At 53.5% G+C, this 16,179-nt stretch overlaps 1 protein-coding gene across 1 annotated transcript; it reads right to left on the bottom strand.

The window, feature by feature from the left end:
- Positions 1–1,629: 1,629 nt before the first annotated feature.
- Positions 1,630–15,398, bottom strand: ASTL (astacin like metalloendopeptidase). Its single transcript, XM_061156133.1, has 9 exons — positions 15,353–15,398; positions 14,282–14,407; positions 11,885–11,946; positions 10,457–10,547; positions 9,791–9,908; positions 8,866–9,047; positions 6,113–6,194; positions 5,875–6,029; positions 1,630–1,907 (listed from the first exon to the last, which is right to left on the bottom strand). Exons 1-9 carry the CDS (start codon positions 15,396–15,398, stop codon positions 1,630–1,632), a joined length of 1,140 nt encoding a protein of 379 aa, XP_061012116.1.
- Between the last annotated feature and the right edge of the window lie 781 nt (positions 15,399–16,179).

Here is a 16,179-nt window from a genome sequence, read left to right as displayed (position 1 = left end):
GTCAGCAGCCTGGCTGGGCACTCAGACCCACAGGTCATGAGGCAGCCATGCTGATGAACAGGCACACATACCGTCTCTAGCAGAGGGTTGGCCCAAAGTCCTTCCTTGGGAATCTTCCAAGGGAACTGTCACCCTGCTAGGAGCAGGGCCAGCACCTACTTCTCTACTGTAAACTGTGGCACCCCACCTCCCAGGCCTGAGAGCAAGTCAAAGGACAGCATCCCCACACCACAGCCCTTCCCTGACATGCACACCTGAGCTCAGGCCCTTGCACAGACTCAGAAAATCCTTGACTCAAGACTGAAACCCCAGATAGACTGAGGGCAGAGGCCCCAGGCCCCCTGACACAGTGAGGAGGATGGCAGAGGGTGCATCTCCGTCCTGCTGCACAGCCCCATTCCCTTGGGCACACCAGTTTGCTTCCCCGAGTCTGTTCCTGCCTCTAAGTGTGGGTCTCAGTGCCTAGAGGGCCCCTCCCAGAGCAGTCAGGAGAGGTCAAGGCCCCCGGGTATGAGGTAGTCAGCACAGCCCAGCACCGGACTCCTGGAGCAAGTTCCCAACTTTATTTCTACTTTTCCCGAGGCATCAGGGGGACCTGGCCCCACTGGGACGGGCAGGGGCTCCTGCTGCCCTCCCACCCAAAGCAGGCCCCAGACCTGCACGGGGTGGGGGTGCAGGGATCCAGCTCGCTCCCTGCTGTCCCTAGAGACTTTCTTGACCCTGAACAGCCCTCACCAGGGAGGCCAGGAGCTGAAGGAGAGGAGTGGGGATTGGCTGAAGGAAGACAATCAGGGCGACCCCACAGCCCCTTCCCACCTTCCAGGGCCTCCTCTGGCCAGGTCTGGGGAGGGGCGGGGTCTTGGTAGAGGCAAAGTTCCTGGAAAGAGCTATGCGGGTGACAGCAGCTTTGAGTCCTGACTTCAGGGTCCTCCTGTTCTTGCTGAGTTTCCCGCAGCAAATTTCCCCGCACCTAGGGCCCCCACCTCTTCATCTCCCCTGGAGGCAAGGAAGGAAGTGGGGCTCTGGAAGCCTCCTGGAGCACAGGGCTACATTCCCAGGTTCCCAGCACTCAGACAACCAGGAGAGGGGCTGCTCCCAGGGTCCTGAGCCCAGGGCAGCCTGAGGGAGCAGTGAAGGTACTGTTAGTCCCTGCGGGGGGCTGCGCCTCAACCCCAGGGGGCTCCCAGGGCCCTCAGGGAGGCCCATCCCTCCAAGTCCCTGTCCTTGGAGCCGCTGAGAAGTCACCTCCCATCCCAGACTCCCCGGGGCTGAGGCAGGAGATGAGAGCCGGCAGAGTCAGGCACCTGCCCCACAGGCCTGCCTCCCCCTGACTGACCTAGAGGGTCTGTCTGTCCTAGGAGCCCCTGGGGAAACGACCGGGAAGGAAGGAGCAGAGAGAGGGGCCCAAGCCTCAGACAGGGGAGCCAGAGAAGCTGGAAGGCAGGGGTGCAGTGCAGAGGGGCCAAGGGGATGAAAGCCACAGGCTTGACCTCTGCGTGTCCTCGTAAAGTGATTTCTGGGTGCACGGGCCCCTGGCACAGCAGGATTCCCCAGAAGAGCCTAGATGGACGCGGATCGGTCTTCTAGAGAAGGGGCACTCGGTGCTGCTGGCATGGTGCCAGGGAAATGTCAGGAAAGACCGCCCCAGGCTTTGGCCTCAGGGAGGAAGCCGGGGGCTGACGGGGCGGGGTGGGCAGAGGCCTTCACATCAGAATTCCTCAGGGCGGGGGGCTTCTGTGCACGAAGGCGCTCTTCAGACCCGGCAGCGGCAGCGCCATGCTGGTCTTCCGCCCGGAAGCCTCTGGGGTCAGATCTCCTGGATTCCTCCAACAATGCCTGCAGAAGCTGCTGCAGCTGTGACCTAGAGCCAGGAGAGGGGCTCCTACCACTCCCAGGGGTCTGGAGCCCTAGAGCAGGAAAGACAGGTTATGTCGGAGAGTCACAGAGGGCAGTGTGAGAGCCAGAGCGCCCTCAGCCTTGTTCAGAGACCTCGAACCCACCATGTTCCTGCCATGCCACTGCCCAACACCTTTGAAACCCCGATTCCCAACTCCCCAGAGACAAGAAGCTCGGAGCCATGCCGCTCCCTCCGCACTTGGCCCCAGGGGTCACCGTCAGAAGCCCAGGCCACTGGGCCCGTCAGTGACCCCCCACCATTCCCTGGCTTCGCTGAGGGCCAACCCCCTGACCGACCACTGCAGCCCTCAGCTCAAAGCCCCCGGGGCCTACACAGCAACACCTCATCTCTCACTTGTATCCGCAGCCTTTTCCAGAACTTCTCTTACACCTGCAGCTACGCCCACACCCGGGGAGTTAGCAGGACACATGTGACCGTCAGGCCCACGAGCTCAGCGGGGTGGGTCCTGTTGGCCCTTCACCGCCACTCCCAGACCATAGCTGGCAGCCACCGGCTACTTCGTAAGACTCTTCATTTTGGGCCCAAGTTATCTGGCTGGCCAGCCACACCGGCTAAGCACTGCCTGCATCCTTGCCCGCCCTCCAGCTGCTTCCTAATGAGGCCGTATCTTCCATCTGTGAACACCGGCCCATGTGAGCTGACACGCTTCAACCAGTGACTTCGCAGGCCGCTCCTGCCCGGACCTGCGGGAAGCACGCCCCCTGCAGTCCGAGCCCGGCAGCGCACCCTCTGACCTCTGCCTCCTCTGCTTACAGCCCACGTGCCCCAGTACCATGACCCTCCAGCCCCGCTGAGCCCCCAGACCCCACCTTCTTGCTCCATCGCCTCCTCACTTCCCAAACACCCTCCACATCTGGCATGGGCCCCATAAACCTTGCTGCAGTCACCCCCTGAGACACCCTCAGGCCCCCCACTCTGGCAGAACTGCCCACGGCACCCCAGTTCTAGAGGACGAGGCCACCTCCGTCAGCTGCCCGGCAGCCCAGCACACCGCGACCCCACCGAGCGTCTCTCAGAGGTTTCCTCTCCTGCGCCCCAGTCAGCCACTCCACACCTTTCCCTCCCCACACATCCTCCTCTCCCCAGCCTCTCACCTCACTCTTTTGCCATCAAAGCCTGGGACAGAAGCCCCTCATAGCACATCAAGACCACACACCAGCTGGAATCTGCTCCCATCTTCTTCCTTGCCACTAGGTCCAAGAAAGTGCCTCAGCTCCCAAGGAGAACAGCTCCTTCTCGAATATTCTAGATATTCTTCTGCCCCATGAATCTATTCCCCCTTCTCCACGGGGTCATTATTTCCATACCCAAACTTGCTTGTATATCCACTATCTTGATGCACTTTCCATTGACCCATGACCACTTCTAGCCACCTCTCAATTCTGTTCTTAAAGCGAGTCAAACCTCTCAAATAGTTACCCACAACACTCTTGCCATTGTCTCTTATTGTTTAATTTTTTTAAATCTTTCTAATATTTGATATCATAGGAAATAAGTCTGCAAAATGGTACTGGAGCTGCATAATCACATGCAAAATGACTGAACTATTAAGCACAGCACGTGTCCAACTCTTTGAGACCCCATGGACTGTAGCCCACCAGGCTCATCTGTTCATGGAATTTTCCAGCAAGAGTACTGGAGTGGGTTGCCGTGCCCTTCTCCAGGAGATCTTTCCAAACCAGGGGTTGAACCCAGGTCTCCCACATCACAGGCAGATTTTACCATCTGAGTCACCAGGGAAGCCCTGGTGTACATGCAAAATACATTGGATTAAATCTACATGACCTTGAGTTAGGCAAATCCTTCTTAGCTATGATACCAAAAGCACAGTGATAAAAGAAAATATAAGTTGGACTTTGCATCAAAATTTTAAAAGTTTATAATCAAAGAACACCATCTAGAAAGTTAAACAACCCATAAAATGTGAGAAAATATTTCCAAATGATATATCCTATAAGGGACACGTATTCAGAATATATAAAGAACCCCCACAATTTACCAGTAAAAGACAACCCAACCAAAAAACAGGCAAAAGATTTGAACATTTTTCCAAACATATACAAAACACCTATAAGCACATAAAGAAGTGTTCACAGCCATTCAGGAAATGCAAATCAAAGCTACAACAAAATACCACTTCACACCCACTTGGGCATGGTTATAACAAGAAGTGGTAACAAGGGCTTCTACCAGCATGCTGGTAGAAATGAAAAATAGTGCAGCCAATTTGGAAAACAATTTAGCAGTGAAGTATGGAGTTACCAAAGGATCCAGAAATTTCACTCCTAAGTATATATCCAAAAGAAAAGAAAATATATGTCCACATAAAATCTTGTACACGAATGTTTATTGTTCCACTAGAACTAGAAATGGCCCAAAAATCCTTTCATAAATGGATAAACAAAATGTGGCATATCACTCAACAATAAAAATGAAGTATAGTTGACCCTTGAACCACACAGGTTTGAACTGCATGAGTGCACTTCTACGTGATTTTTCTCAGCAAACGTTCTAGAGCACCACACAGTCAGTTGAATCCTTGGATGTGGAGGACTGACTGTGAAGCTGTAGGCAGTCAGAGGGTCTGTTGCACCGGGGATCAGCGCCACTAACCCTCAGACTGTTCAAGGATCAACTGTACTGATATGCTATACCATGGATGAACCTTGAAAACATAATGCTATGTGGAAGAAGCCAATCACAAAAGATCATCTGGTATGATTCTGTTTATATGACGTGCCCGGAGTAGGCAAACCTATAGAGACAGAATGTAGAGTAAGTAGAGACTGCCTACAACTGGAGTTGGGAGTACACATGTGCAGAAATACTAAGGAGTAGATTCTGAGTCACGGGGTATCCACACTTCAACTTTACAAGCTATCAAATTGTTTTCCAGTTTATACTCCTATCAGCAGAGTATGAATGTCATCATTGCTTCATCATCTTATTTGTATTTGGCAGTATCTGACTTCTAAATTTCTGCCAATTTAAGGGATAAAAAAGGGTACTGTGGTCTTTATTTGCATTTCCCCAATTACTAATGAGGTAATGGTGATGAGGAAAGGTCACCAGGGCAACCAACTTCAGAAAACTGTTTCCTCACAAGACGAAATAACAGTTGCCCCAGCTGATGGCTATCTCAGAAGCTAGGGGGCAGTCACCTGGTCATGCCCAAATGAAAGGGAAACTGACAAATGTAGGCTTTATCCCAGCCAGCCGTGTGCTCAGCCAAAAATCAGAGGGCCTGGTCTATAGCAGAGGGAACCATGGTCAACTTGTTACAATAACCTGTAAAGGAAAAGAACACTCGAAGCCATCTGGGTTTTCTTTCCTGTCGATCCTCATCACGCCTCCTGCTTCTCCCTTCCACAGCCACTGCCTGATTCTGCGCTCTCATCCCTGCCTGGACCAGTTGCATCTTTTCAAAGGCTTAAAATGTATCTTAATAAACCGATGCTGCATTACAATACAACTGACTTTTGTATATTGATTATATTCACCTTTAAAAATTCTTATTAGTTCTAGTAACTTTTTTGTAGATTCCTTTCAATGCAGATTGTTGTCTATGAATAGTGACATTTTTTATTCCTTCCCAAACCTCAAGACTTCATTTTTTGTTGTACCACAAGGGCTAAGAGTTACTACATTGTTGAAGAGATGAGAGAAGAGTGGAAAAACGTGTCTTAATGTTTTGACATTTAAAATGATTTTTGGTTTGGTTTTTTGTAGGTATGTTAAGGTTAGGAAAGTGACCTCTATTCCTATTTAGTAAGTTTTTAATCATAGCTGAGTGTTAATTTTTTTCAAGTGCTTTTTCTGCATCTGAATGGTGAGCCCCTGGTCTGCTCCTGCTCACCTCTACAGACTCACCTCCTAGCACTTGACCCTCACTAATGCCACCTCAACATATGAACCTTCTTCCAGCTCCTCAGATCCCTCTGCTCCCTGTCACTCACCTTTCCCACTGGGCTCGTGGCCACTTGGGCTGCAGTCATAAAACCTGAGGACCCGTGCAATGTCCGAGCTGCTGAGGTTCCAGCGCTGGCCAATGTGGACACTGGGGGCCCAGAGTGGGGTGATGGTGGGCAGCCCGCGCCGGCTGAAGGCGAGCCTGAAACCGGAGGCAGGGCCTGAGTCCAGACAGCTGGGCTGGCAGGACTGCGCGGAGGGGAGGAAGCCAGAAGGGGTCCTCACCTCCCGTAGTGCATCACTGAAGAGTAGTCGTAGGGCACCAGCATGTTGCTGCTCCGAGATTTGATGAAGTTCATCTCAAAACCTGAAAACATACTTGGCGATGGGGAAGAGGGCCGGGGGAGGAAGCGAAGGTGGTAGGGGGTTCCTGGAAGTGTCTAGCCTACCTGTGGGGGTCCAAAACGACACCCAGAGTGCGTCTCCTCACCCCACCCCCATTTCTGATCCCGTCTCCTTGGTGCCCTGGGAGGGTTCCAGACCTGCGCCAGCCGATGGATTAGTACAAGCACAGGGACTTGGTGGCTGGCCCGCCGTCACCTCCCAAGACTTCTCTCCCCTGTCTTTCCTCCTCGCAGGCTCGCCCTGTGTGAAACTATCTGTATACTAATATAGTCTACAGCTTTCAAGAAGTCCCACGCTGCTCAGAGCCTGGATGCCCACTACCGGCGAGATCAAGCGCCTACTCCTCACCCCGCTCCTCCCCGCCGCCCCAGGCTTGGAGGCCTATGAGCGCCCCATCTTCCATGGGCATACCCCCGCCAGCAGCAAAGCCTCCTGCCCTCCCTGCCTCCTGCCAACAGCACCTGCCCCACCCCCAACCCCGGGTGTGGAGTTTTCAGCCTTTTCCCGTTGGCCAGAGCACTTGCTTCTTCCTGTCCCTTGGCCCCGCCAGGCCTGGGAGCAACAAGCTTCTCTCCCTCAGCTCCTCTCCTGCCCTTCAGTGAGCCTCTGAAAGAACGGCTGTACCCCCCCCATCTTTGCTGCCCCAAAGACCCCAGGCCCAGCCAGCTGCCTTCACATTCACCCATGGTCACCAGCAGCCTCCCTACCACTAAAATGGTAATCTAACACCCTTATATCCCATCCCTGCCTGGAAATATCTACCCAGTAGAGTGCTTACTTTTTCCTTTGAAAAGCCTTTAAGTTATTAAACATAATTTTGAGTAGGCAATATATTCATCTGACTCAAAAATCAGAAAATATGAAGATACATAATGCTTCCCACTCCATCCCCCTCTGAGTTCCCATCTGCACAGTTAATTGATGTTACTAGTTTGTATATTTTAGCAGTTTGTTCTGTACATATTAACTAAGTACAAACATTCTCATTTTTCTTCATTCTTAAGCAATTTTTTCCATTAGGGTAGCTGATGTTTAATTTTATTGTTAAAAGAAAAAAACAGCTTTTTCCTTTATTGGTGCTGTTTTGTTTTCTAACTCATTAATTTCTGCTTTTCCCTTCACTAATTCCCTCTTGCTTTCATTTTTTTTTCTTAACTTGAATTGAAATGCAGGATTTGTCCTCTGTTTTTCTTGACCTAAGTATGTTAGTCTACCTATTTTCCCTGAGCGTTGCTTTAGCTATGAACCCTTGGTTCTAATTTTCATGCTCTGAGAATTCCCACAATTTCTTTAACTCCATAGCTTAAAAAAAGGTTTGTTGTTGTCTAAATTTTAACTTTCAACTGGATAACATTTTTCATTTTGATTTGTTACTAGCTTCTACTTTTTATATCATGATCAAAATGTTTGTATTAACTCTACTTTTTCAAATTTGAAGGTTTTGTGGCTCTCATAAGCCTTTACAAGGATTCCATGGGCACTTGAGCTTTTTTTTTGTTTTCACTGTGCAACGACATGCTCCCTAGAATGGAAGCATGAAATCCTAACCACTGGACCTCCTGGGAAGTCCCTCCATAAGCACTGAAAGGATTGTAGTCTATTTTTATAGCATGATGTCACTATGGCCTCCCCACTTCTAGACTAATCTCTGATCGCAATCTGTATCCCCCATCCCACTAAGAGGCGCTGCCCATTTTCCCATCCCACTCTTGGCATGGGGGGCATCCATGTATGATGGCTGCTGTCTTGGGCCTCCTCCCCTAAAACCTCACAGCAGCAGCAAAGGCACTCATACCAGAAGCCCTCCTCTTACAGGAAGCCTTTCAAGCTTTCATTTGCTTTCATACCCCCAAACCCAAATCACTCACCTCCTCTGCTCTCCTCCCTTGTGAATCAATTGTCATGACTCCTCTCACCGCCTATATCAGGCTATCCCCCTCTGCCAAAGGACAGGGCCTCACCGTGGCTGGAGTCAGATCCTTGGCACCAGGCCCAGCACACAGCTGCAGCTCCCTGGCATCCAGTGCAGTGACCCACTCCCCAGACCAGCCTCAGCTTTCCCACTGCCACTTTTCAGGACCTGGGCTCCCTGTACTTTATCCCAGAGGCCCGTCGGCATCCATCTCACAGCCTATACAGGGCTGCCCTCTACCTCCTGCATCGGGCACTTGGCACACGCACATAGCCCACTACCCCTAAGATATCTGTCTTGACTCAGCTCCTCAGCTGGAGCACAGCCCCTGCCCTGAGCCTAAAGAGCAGTGTCTAAGGCATGCAGGGCTGCTGGTTGAGTATAAGTGAGCAAGAGTCATAAGACCATCAACTCCATCCTCAGGTAACTGCCAGTGTCAGTGAAGAGAGACGAGAGAGGGGAAATTGATGCCCTAGTTCCGGGTAACTGTGGGTGGCACTGAGGCCTCGGGGCCCAGAGCAGCAGCATCTGGGTTATTCTCCGTGTCTTGGAGGAAAGCAGGAATCCCACCTTCCCCATGGGAGACAGGCAGGTAGTGGGGAAGATGGACAATCTTTCCCAAATGGCCAGGCAAATTCCTTGGGCGCAGGCCATGCCTGCCGCCTTCCTCTGGCGGGACCGCCTCTCCTCCACCTCCCCCACCATGCATGACCTGGCTTACCTGGGAGGATCTCGTTCCAATTCACACGGATGTAGCGGTCCCGGTCGGCCCGCGAGTGCTCATGCCAGAAGCCCAGCACGTGCATGAGCTCATGCAGGACGATGCCCGGGCCCCTCTGGAGACAGCTGGGTCCTAGAGACACCACCTGCATCCCTCCACTGCGGCCAATGCTCGAGAAGCACCTGCAGGGCCACGAAAGTGCTGGGTGGGCACCGGCCAGGAGAATCAGCAAACCCAGGCCCCTCGCCCCTCCTCCCAAGACCTGGAATAAGGGAGCATCCAGAGTGAGTCCCGGTCCTGGGCTGTAGTCCCGAGCTTGCTGTTCCCAAGGCCCCCCACTGCCTGGCCCTCTGTGAACGGGGTGTGCTGGAACCCTGTTTCCAGACTGCACTGTAAGGAGTTGGTGAGGACTGATGTTAACATGGATGATGGAAGCAGCTGATTACATGAATGTCTCCACACGGGGAGCCCTGAGTCAAAGCTCTCATGCACATTCTCTTAGGGCCCTAGCAAGCTAGGAAAGCAGTATTACCATCACCCTCATTTCAGAGAGAAGACAGAAGGGGCTCAGAAGTTAAGGGACTTGCCAGTGTCACCTGGCTCCTGCACCATGGAACCTGGACCCAAGGCCAGGTCTGCCCCATGACCCCTGCACTCACTCCCCAGGTCACATAGTCTCCCGGGAGATGGAGTGGAAGGCTCTTTAAAGGAGGACTGAACACCTCCTTGCCCACCTCTCCTGAGTATTTGCTCTGAGTATTTGTAGGTCTAGCTCATGCTGAGCAGACCACTGAGATGGGCAGTGGGACTCTAGACCCAGGAGGACAGGCCTAGACACAGGTTTTAGACAACAGTTTTGTTCATTTCAGGCTGAACTCAAGACAGCTGAGGCTCTCACCTTGCACACACACCGAGAAGCACTTACCCAGACATGGGAATGATGGAAATGAAGTCCCTCTGGCCACTGTAGGCAACAAACCTGATGCATGTGGAGCGTTCAAACTCAGCGAATGCCTCCAGGATGACTTGGCGGCTAGGCTTATCTGGGGAGGAGACATGCCGGCTAAGGCCCCAGCCAGGCTCCCCCCACTTCTCTCCCCAGACGTCTGCACTTGGGGAAGGGACTGAGCTTTTAGATCATTCTCCAATGTGGAATGTCAAGAAATGTCAGCGTGGGCTTCCCTGGTGGCCCAGTGGTAAAGAATCCGCCTGCTAATGCAGGAGACATGGTTCGATCCCTGTTATGGAAAGATCCCACATGCCGCAGAGCAACAAAGCCCATGAGCCACAGCTACTGAGCCTGGGGTCTAGAGCCCACAAGTTGCAGCTGCTGGAGCCGGCCCGCCCTAGAGCCCGCGCTCTGCAACAGGAGAAGCCCCCGCAATGAGAAGCCTGCGCACCCAGCTAAAGAGGAGCCCCTGCTCACTGCAGTCAGAGAAAAGCCCGTGCAGCAGTGAAGACCCAGCATAGCCAATACAAGTAAATAAAAATGAAAAATAAAGTCCGCTGTGTGTCATTAAAAAAAAACAGAACAAAGAGGAGCTGGGCTGCATAGGGAGGAGGGCCTGCGGCTGGGCCTGGGCCGACTCACCGTACTTGCCGGAGAGCAGGAAGGGGACCTCCACGACTCCGCCGTTCCTGGGCCACTTGCTGCTGGCCGCCGAGAACAGCCGGAAGGGACCCTGAGGAGAGAGGGCAGCTCAAGGAGCGCCGGCCAAGCCTCCCGCCCTGAGGCTGCCACCGCTCAGACCCCAGGAGCCCTCAAGATGTGCGCAGTGAGGGTGGCTGCTCATCAGAGAACGGACAGAAACAGGGAGGCCAGTGGCCAGCTGCGTGATGCACAGCACAACCCTCTGTCCTAGAGAAAGAAGTTGCCACTTACGCTATCAGGGGGAGAAACCCATGAGATTCAGTCACGTTTATATTTTTGCCAGCTTTTCCAGATGTCCTGTGGACATCTAACAACAACATATGAGATACTGCATTTTAAATAACTTGTGTAGGATATGATTCATAAAATTGAATATAAATGTATTGTATTTAAATTATTAATGATATCATTCAAGATCCTAATTTTTTCTACACTTGATAAAATATTCTCAGAAATGTTAATATGTCTCACTATGATCATAGATTTTTCCTTTTCCCTCATATTTCTTCTGATTTTTGCTTTATGTATCTTTGTTTCTTTGTTTGTTAAGGTATCCAATGGTTTATGATGTCTATCTTTTTTGTGAATTGTACCTTTTATCATTAAAAATATTCATCTTTGTTTCATTTAAAAATAAATTAATTTTTTTAAAAAAGAAACCCAGACAAAATATTTCCTGCAAAGGCTACCAAAGGTTTTTACTGGATCCTGCTTTCACCCTGTGCATTCACTAGGTAACTGGGAACAGGGGCCCTGCCCCGGCCTGGGCTCTTCCGCCCAGCTCAAGCTGAGCCATCAGTGGACAGCCTCGGACCAGCACCATGGTCTTGCTCTTGCCAGGTCACTGTCCTTTTCAAGAGGCTTCTGCCGTCCCCAGCCTCCTAAAAGAAGGCCCTGATTCCCATCCAGCCTTCCCCCTTTCTGACCCCCTCCCCTCATCCCTAGGCAGGATGGTGTGTGTTATTCCTCATTCTGTCTTCCTCAGACCATCACTGCCGCCCCCGATGTTCACCAGACACCTCCCCACATCCCCACCAGCCACTCTGCCAACCTGTGCTCATCTCTTCCTTCGTCCCAGTGTTCCCTGAGGACCTCCCCAGGGCAGGGTAGCAAACTGGGGCTTGACGTTCCAAAACCCCTCCTGCAGGAAGCCCTCCATTCCAGATGTCACACCCTCCGCCAGGCTGGCTTATTCCTAACATACATTCGCGCTGACTTTGGCAAGAAGAGCTATGAGTAGCAAAGACAGATGGCTCACAAGTCACACCCCCATGATGCCAAGGATGAGCTCACAGGTCTCTGACACCGCCCATGAGGTTATTTTACACGTGTGTGTGTGTGTGTGTGTGTATGTGCGCTCACACTCACCGGCCGAAGGATGTCCCCCTCCAGGAGGAAGCTGCTCTCTGGGGACTCCTCTGGAATCAGTCCTGAGAAGGAAGGGACATGTGTGTGTGGGTCCATGCCCCCACCCCCACAACAGACTCTAGGACATGCCCAGCAGAGACCTCCAGCCAAGCAACTCCAGGGTCCACCCTCCCCTGGGCACTGAGGCTGTGTGACCTCAGGCAAGTCACACAGCCCCTCTGAGTCCCCGTCTACAAGCACTGTGCAGCACTTCTCAGCCTGATCACACCCTTCCCTGCTCAGACAGTACGTTCCTCCTGGGACCCACACACGCACAGTATCCAGTCCCAGGGAATTCTCTGGCGGTTTAGTGGTTGGACTCCACACCTCCACATCAGGGGACACAGGTTCAATCCCTGGTTAGGGAACTAAGACTCTGAATGCCATGCAGCACAGCCAAGAGAAAAAAAAAACAAAACAAAACCCTGTCCCAGCTCCTGCCTCCTGCATCTGACACCCTTTGCTCCCACGAAGTTGCCATTTCTTCCAGCCATCTCCACCTTCCGCTCCAGTCCAAGCCACGCTTCTAGCACACTCCCTGGCCCTCCTGCTCCACTCAGCCCCGACCCATCCATGTGGCACTCCGGTGAAAGGTCGGGGCATGCCCTGGGAAAGTGCTGCAAGGCAAATTCCGGAGGCTGGCTAAACTTCCAGGGGCTGGCCCCCTGCAGCCTTGTCCAATCAGGTACCAACATAAAGCCCTCGGACACTGACCACCGCTGTAGCCCACGCTTTCTTCCTTATATGAAAAGACCTGGTCTGGATGCCTGCCCGGACTATAAAACCCCTCCCCACCCCTCATACTTTGCAGACTCCCTTTGTCTCCTCACTCACCAGCCCCCGGGAGTTCTGCCCGAGAGCGACGCTTAATAAAAGGCCTTTACCACCGGTCCTTAGAGGCGGCTTTTTCCTCCCGCGGCGTTTTTTCCTAACATCCGGACCCTCACGGTGGCAAGTCACAGAAACTCCAGCCCTTGCCATCAGGGGAGGGGGGCTACGGCTGCACCCTCCCATCCCACCGCCCCCTCCCCGCACAGGGGGCAGCCCCTCTCCTGCACAGCCTCCCTTCTAGGACACCAGCCCCAACAGGAGTCTTAGAAGAGTGCCTGGCATCCTAAAGTTTAGGTTGTTTTGGTCACTCGGTCATGTCCGACTGTGCAACCCCACGGACTACAGCACACCAGGTCTCCTTGTCCTTCACTGTCTCCCTGGGTTTGCTCACACTCCTGTGCACCCCAGAAGCTGGGCTCCCTAGAAGCAGAGCCTGAGCCAGGGAGCCATCTGCAGGTGACTGATAGCTGGAGCACCCCGGGGAAGGACTGAGTTCAGCAGGAAGGCAGCCCCAGGCTGACCTCACAAGAGATTCCGACCCTGAGACTTATACCGCCTTGAGGCTGGGGGCCAGACACAGGCCCGTGGGAGGGCCGCCCCAGGCAAAGGAGGAAGCACTTTCCCCGCCATCCCTGGACGAGGGCAGCAGCAGCATCCCCAGCAGCTGGGGGAGGGGGTGTGTCCTCCACAGCCGCTGAGAAACAGCGCCAGCACAGCCTCAGGCTGATCTGGAGTTGGCCAGCTCCAGTTAGTGACCCAAAGGCAGTGAGCCACCCCGCTCCAGCTTCTCACAGAGCAGGAGGCGGGCGAGCCACGTCCAGCAGGCTCACATCTCCCAGGACAGGTTCTCCCGCCGGCCCCCTCCCGCCATGCTCTGAAATCCCCGTCTTTATTTCTGTGGGCTTTGCCCCGGCTTTTCTGTGTTCTCATTCTTCAGCGGAAATCCCCAGGCAGGGAGGCCTGAGACTCACCCTTCCTGAGACCCACGGCATCTCACACCTGCAGGTCACCCCACACCAGGTGGAAGGCACCTTTCCTAACAGCTGTGAGTAATTCCACTCACACCAGACTTGGCCTGATAAAAGTCAAGTGTGTGTGTAGTCAATTGCTCAGTCGCACCTGACTCTGCGACTCCGTGGACTGTAGCCTGCCAGGCTCTTCTGTATTCAGGCAAGAATACTGGAGTGGGTTGCCCTTCTCCAGGGGATCTTCCTGACCCAGGGGTCGAACCAGGGTCTCCTGCATAGCTGGCAGATTCTTTACCATCTGAGCCACCGGGGAAGGGGCTCGTCATATTTTAAAACCTCTACTTTTCCCCCTTCTCATAAAAGTAACACCCCAGTAGAGAGGACACAGAAAAATAGACTTAAGAAGTTACCCATGAACTACTGCTCACCACGACCCACTTAGCAAGCTGGCACATCTCCTTGCAGCTTTTTCTGCTCGTCTGAGTGTTCAGCGTGGTTTTCGTAGGCTACACGGACAACTTCATACTCCTCACCCCACGAGAAGACACAGTGTCCTCACCTTGGTTTATTGCAGGGATGTCCTTGTCCCAGGATGTCTGGGTCTCCTCAGGGGTGAGGTCTTCTGAGAATCTGGCCCCACAGGCTCCAGCGCAGTGAGAGGCTGAGGGTGCTCCTAGGATGAAGCCTGGCCCAGACACAGGTACATATGCACAATGGTTACACAGGATAACAGGACATGGGGCGAGGGGAGCGGGGTGTCAGACCTCAGGACCCAGGCCCTTCATAAAGGCAGGCCTCCAGGAGGAGTCCTGGGAGCCCACCTGGCCCTGAGGCCTGGACAACCTTGCGGAAGGAGCTTCCTTAGGGGAACAAGTGTTAGATGCTCAGGCGTGTCCGACTCTGTGACCTCATGGACTGTATGTAGCCCGCCAGGCCGCTCTGTCCATGGAATTCTCCAGGCAAGAATACTGGAGTGGGTTGCCATTCCCTTCTCCAAAGGATCTTCCTGGCCCAGGGATCAAATCTGGGTCTCCCACATTGTGGGCAGATTCTTTACTGCCTGAGCCACTAGAGAAGCCCAGACAGTAAAGAATCGGCCTGCAATGGGGGAGACTGGAGCTCCATCCCTGGGCCAGGATGATCCCCTGGAGGAGAAAATGGCAACCCAATAGGATGACCAAGACCGGGCTTCAAAAGGCAGTCCTGGGCTCCCAGTGTCTGGGCAAGTATGGGCAGGGAAGGGAGGGAACAGGAGGGATCTGGGGGAGACCTCAGGCTTCAATACTGAGGACACATGGTGTGTTAGCTTCAGACCCTGCCCCCGGCCCCCTCTTCAGCCCAGGCCTCTGGAAATGGGCTGGGCAAGCCTGGCACGGAGGGCAGAGCATGAATGCCTGTAGGTGTCACTCCTGCTGTCTCCTGCCACATGGCCCTCTGCCCCCCAGCATCCTTGGGAGGTCCCCCTGGATTCCCTGGGAGCTGGCTTCTAGGAGCATCCCTGGAAGCCCATTCTCTGAGTCATGCTGGTCAACTTACATCCCTGCAAGCTGCAGCTACGCACTCTGGCCACACAGGCTCCACAGGCTGGAGCCAAAGTGAACGGGGTAGGAGAGTGAGGCAACCCACTTACCAGGCAGACAGACCAGAATCAGGACCCATGGCCAGAGACCTTCCATACTCATGCTGCCTGCAGTGGGCCCCCGTGGCCCCTCAGCTAGCAAGGGCACCAGTTCCTGGGAGATGAAGCAGCCTAATCGCAGACTTAGGACCACCGCCTTCCTTAAATAGCATCTTTGCCAGCCCCCACCTGCAGGCCCTCCCCAGCCAGTTCCACCTGGAGCCCCGCCCAACAGCTCCCAGCTGCGGCCCTGTCCTATCCTACTTGGACTCCCCCTCCCAGGCCAGGCCTGAGCCTTCTGGACCCTGGCCTGGCCACATGGGCTAGCAGGGGTTCCCAGCCTCTGGGCTCTGATGCCTGATGATCTGAGGAGGAGCTGATGGGGTAATAATAGAAATAAAGTGCACAAGAAATATAACGTGCTTGAATCATCCCGAAACTGCTCCCCCACCCCCATCCACGGGGAAGTTGTCTTCCACAAAACGGGTCTCTGATGCCAGAAAGGTTGGGGACCACTGGAAGAAGCCGCGCACAGGCACCCTGCAGGTGTCCCACTGGGGGTGTACCTCCTCTCAGGTTCCCTCCCACCACCAGGGGGCAGAGAAGCATTGCAGAAAGGTGAGAGGCAGCCTGCACAGGGTGGAGCTTCCCCCTCCAATCTCGGGAAACCCCTTTCCTGCCCCTGCCCTGTGCTCAGACGTGGGGAGCACTACCTGAGATCCTGAGGCACCCCAAGTCTGACTGTGGAAGGAGGGAAAATCACAACCTTTTTTTTTTTTTTTTCTATTTCTTTTTTTCTCTTTCCCATGGACTGTAGCCTGCCAGGCTTCTCTGTTCAT

Source organism: Dama dama, chromosome 11 (assembly GCF_033118175.1).
Source record: "Dama dama isolate Ldn47 chromosome 11, ASM3311817v1, whole genome shotgun sequence".
Lineage (NCBI taxonomy): Eukaryota > Metazoa > Chordata > Mammalia > Artiodactyla > Cervidae > Dama > Dama dama.
This window is presented reverse-complemented; position numbering and strand designations above follow the sequence as displayed.